This window comes from Orycteropus afer, unplaced genomic scaffold, assembly GCF_000298275.1.
Source record: "Orycteropus afer afer isolate SDZICR_OR568_19922 unplaced genomic scaffold, OryAfe1.0 scaffold00558, whole genome shotgun sequence".
Taxonomy (NCBI): Eukaryota; Metazoa; Chordata; class Mammalia; order Tubulidentata; family Orycteropodidae; genus Orycteropus; species Orycteropus afer.
The window spans coordinates 906,455-909,790 of NW_006922145.1; the positions used below are offsets into that span (position 1 = coordinate 906,455).

Sequence of the window (3,336 nt, forward strand, 5' to 3'; positions counted from 1 at the left end):
TTGCTTCTGTGAAGACTGACAGCCTTGGAGACCCTGTGGGGCAGTTCCACTCTGTCCTCTAGGGGCGCTGTGAGTTGGAATCCACTCAATGGCCTTGGGTCTGGTTTTCCTTTTAGTGTTATGGTTGCAATTTTCCTTAAGTTGTTGTTGGGTGCCACAGCGTTGATTCACAGCGCCTCCACGTGGCAGACCAGAACAGCCCCATGGGGTTTTCTCAGCTGTCACCTTTACAGGATCTAATGGCCAGGTTTGAACCTCCAACCTTTCAGTTCACAGCCATGTGCTTAACCACTGTGCATCAGGGCTCCTTATTTGCTAAGAGGGAAATGTGCTCAGCGGCATCATGGGTAGGTCTGAATATATAAATATAACATCCAACACTGTCAGTTATCAAACTGGCAAAGACTGAACAGGTTAAGAAGCTTCCTGTCTTTTGAAATAGTAAATATGCTTTTAAGGAACTGTTCCAAAGTCAGAGATAACCAAACACTGAGCTTTATGGAGGAGGAACTGCCATGGTGTGATCTGTAATGGGACGTACACACACATCCCAAGAAACAGAAACGCTGAACACTAGGGAAGATCCATGGTAAAAATGTCTGATGAAATAGCATGGAATCAACAGAGAAATGACACACAACTGTCCATATAACAGAAGATGTCAAGCTTGATGTGAATGCTTCTGTCACCAAAAAACCAAACCCACCGTGGTGGAGTCCATTCTGACTCACAGCACCCCTAGAGGACAGAGTGGAACTGCACCACAGGGTCTCCAAGGCTGTCAATCTTCACAGAAGCAAAGCCCAAACCACACCCACTGCCGTGGAGTCCATTCTGACTCACAGCGCCCCTAGAGGACAGAGTGGAACTGCCCCACAGGGTCTCCAAGGCTGTCAATCTTTATGGAAGCAGATGGCCTCATCTTCGCCTGCAAAGCAGCTAGTGAGTTTGAATTGCTGACCTTTACGTTAGCAGCTAAGTGCTTAACTATTGTGCAAATGTGTGTTATACAACAATAAAATTGGAAACAAATCCAACAAATTAATAGTATTTCTTTGTATATATAATATAATTTTAGGTGACATTCCTTTTCATTTTTTTCTATATTTTCCAGTAACCCATGCATTTTATACATTTTCTGTCTTTTTTTTTTCCTGATTAAATGCTCAGAATGCTGCCTCAGATGCGGAGTGGGGAAAGAAACCATTGCATCCATTGTGCAGAATTAAGAGGTTTCTTAATTAATAAAGATAAATTTTTAAGTACCAATACTAAGTATTAAGCTGTGAGGAATGTGCTAAAAATATATTTGTATGCCAATAAAATCTCATTCTAATTTTAAAAACATATAAAAGGCAAAGATAGAAATTGATTTCAAAATGTATGCTTGCAATTAGTTCAACTATTAAACATATCAGTTCACCTAGAAACTTCTTAAATAATACACAGCACCTCCAGTGATCAGGATAACTTTCTTTTCTCTACCTGTGAGGACAGGCATGAGTGTTGTAAATGAGAGGCTTCTGAACTCTGGCATCAGCTACACCTAGGTTCAAGGAGCTGTGGTGGTGTAGTGGTCAAAGCATTTGTCTGCTAACCAAAAGGTCAATGGTTTGAACCCACCATGTGCTCCATGGGAGAAAGATGAGGCAATCTGCTTCTGTAAAGACTGGCAGCTTTGGAAACCCTTGAGGTAGGTGCACTCTGTCCTGCAGGAGTGCTATGGAATCTGGAATCAGAATCCACTTGACTGCAGTAGGCTTGGCTTACACCATGGTTCAAAGGCTTTTTCTGCCTCTGCACTTAGGCAAATTCTTGAAACCAGCTGGCCCTCAGCCTACTAGAATGGTATTGACACCACCAGGTGGTTGTGAAGATTTAAAACAACCCTGTGGCCCATTCAGTCACAGGAGCTCAGAAGGGCAGTGTTAGCTCGGAGGGCAGGGATGCGTAGGAAAGAAGGACACAGGGAAGAGGTCACCACAGGGAGGAAGTGGGAAGAGAGCTGTTACCCTGTGGGGACTGCAGTCAGCGTCATGAAACAAATGGGTATGAACTGCTGTATGGAAAGTGAATTGCTCTGTAAACTTTCACGCAACTCAATTTAAAAAAAAAAAATCTCTGCATTGCATCTCTTATATAATCTATCTGCACCCATCGCTGTCAAGCTGATTTTAACTCACGGCAAACCATGTACATCAGAGACCTATGCTCCACAGGGTTTTTAATGGCTGGTTTTTCAGAAGTAGGCTGCCAGGCCTTCCTTCCAAGGTGCCTCTGAGTGGACTCGACCCTCCAACCTTTATTTAAGAGCTGAGCCCATTAAATATTTGCACCATACCAACCAATCAACCCAAATCCATTGCCGTGGAGTCAATGCCGACTCACGGCGCCCCTGGAGGACAGAGTCCTTCCCGCAGGGCTTTCCCAGGCTGGCATCTTTATGGAAGCGGACTGCCACATCGTTCTCCCGTAGAGTAGCTGAGGGGTTTGAACCATCAACCTTCTGATTAGCAGCCAAGTGCTTACCCACCGTGCTGCCAGGGCTCCTTTTTGCACCACCAAGGGACCTCCTAATACATAATACACCACCTCAGTAAACAGAAATCTTGAGTATTATCATCATTCCATGTAATTATTTTCTCCACAGAAACTCTCCTAGATCCTGTCCTTAATTTCAAAGCTTACCTCTGCCAGGTAGGTCACCATGTTCAAGGTGATATCAGTGTATGCTTCATGGAGGTACCGACACACCACGTTGACCCACGTGGCACAGTCTCGCGTGTAGCTGTGGGTTTTGTACAGAGTCATAACATGGGCCAGGTTCGAAAGCTTGGGGTTCTTTTCTTCCAGACAGACCTTAAAGAGGTAAGCAAGTCAGTCAGGGATCACACAGCTTGATGAGGAAGACCTGTCAGCCTTCTGCAGTGAATCCTGGTGGCCTGGAAAGTCAACTCACACTGCCTATGCATGTGTGTCACTTTCACCAATTGTTTCTACCTGCTTTCTCATTAAAGAAATGAAAAAAGACCCTCTGCATCAGCCGTGCAGAGATAACCAAAACCAAACCCAAACTCACCGCGTGGAGTGGATTCAGACTCACAGCGCCCCTAGAGGACAGAGTGGAACTGCCCCACGGGGTTTCCAAGGCTGTCAATCCTCACAGAAGCAAAGCCCAAACCACACCCACTGCCTTGAGTCAATTCTGACCCACAGCGCCCCTAGAGGACAGAGTGGAACTGCCCCACAGGGTCTCCAAGGCTGTCAATCTTCACAGAAGCAAAGCCCAAACCACACCCACTGCCTGGAGTCCATTCTGACCCACAGCGCCCCTAG

General features: G+C 45.5%; 1 protein-coding gene across 1 annotated transcript in view; it reads right to left on the reverse strand.

Moving 5' to 3' along the window:
- The window catches only part of FRY (FRY microtubule binding protein), a 571,437-nt gene that overhangs the window by 131,633 nt on the left and 436,468 nt on the right, over positions 1–3,336 (reverse strand). Inside the window, exon 47 of the mRNA XM_042782984.1 lies at positions 2,689–2,859. Coding sequence (XP_042638918.1) covers positions 2,689–2,859 — 171 coding nt within the window. The remainder of the gene's footprint in view (positions 1–2,688; positions 2,860–3,336) is intronic.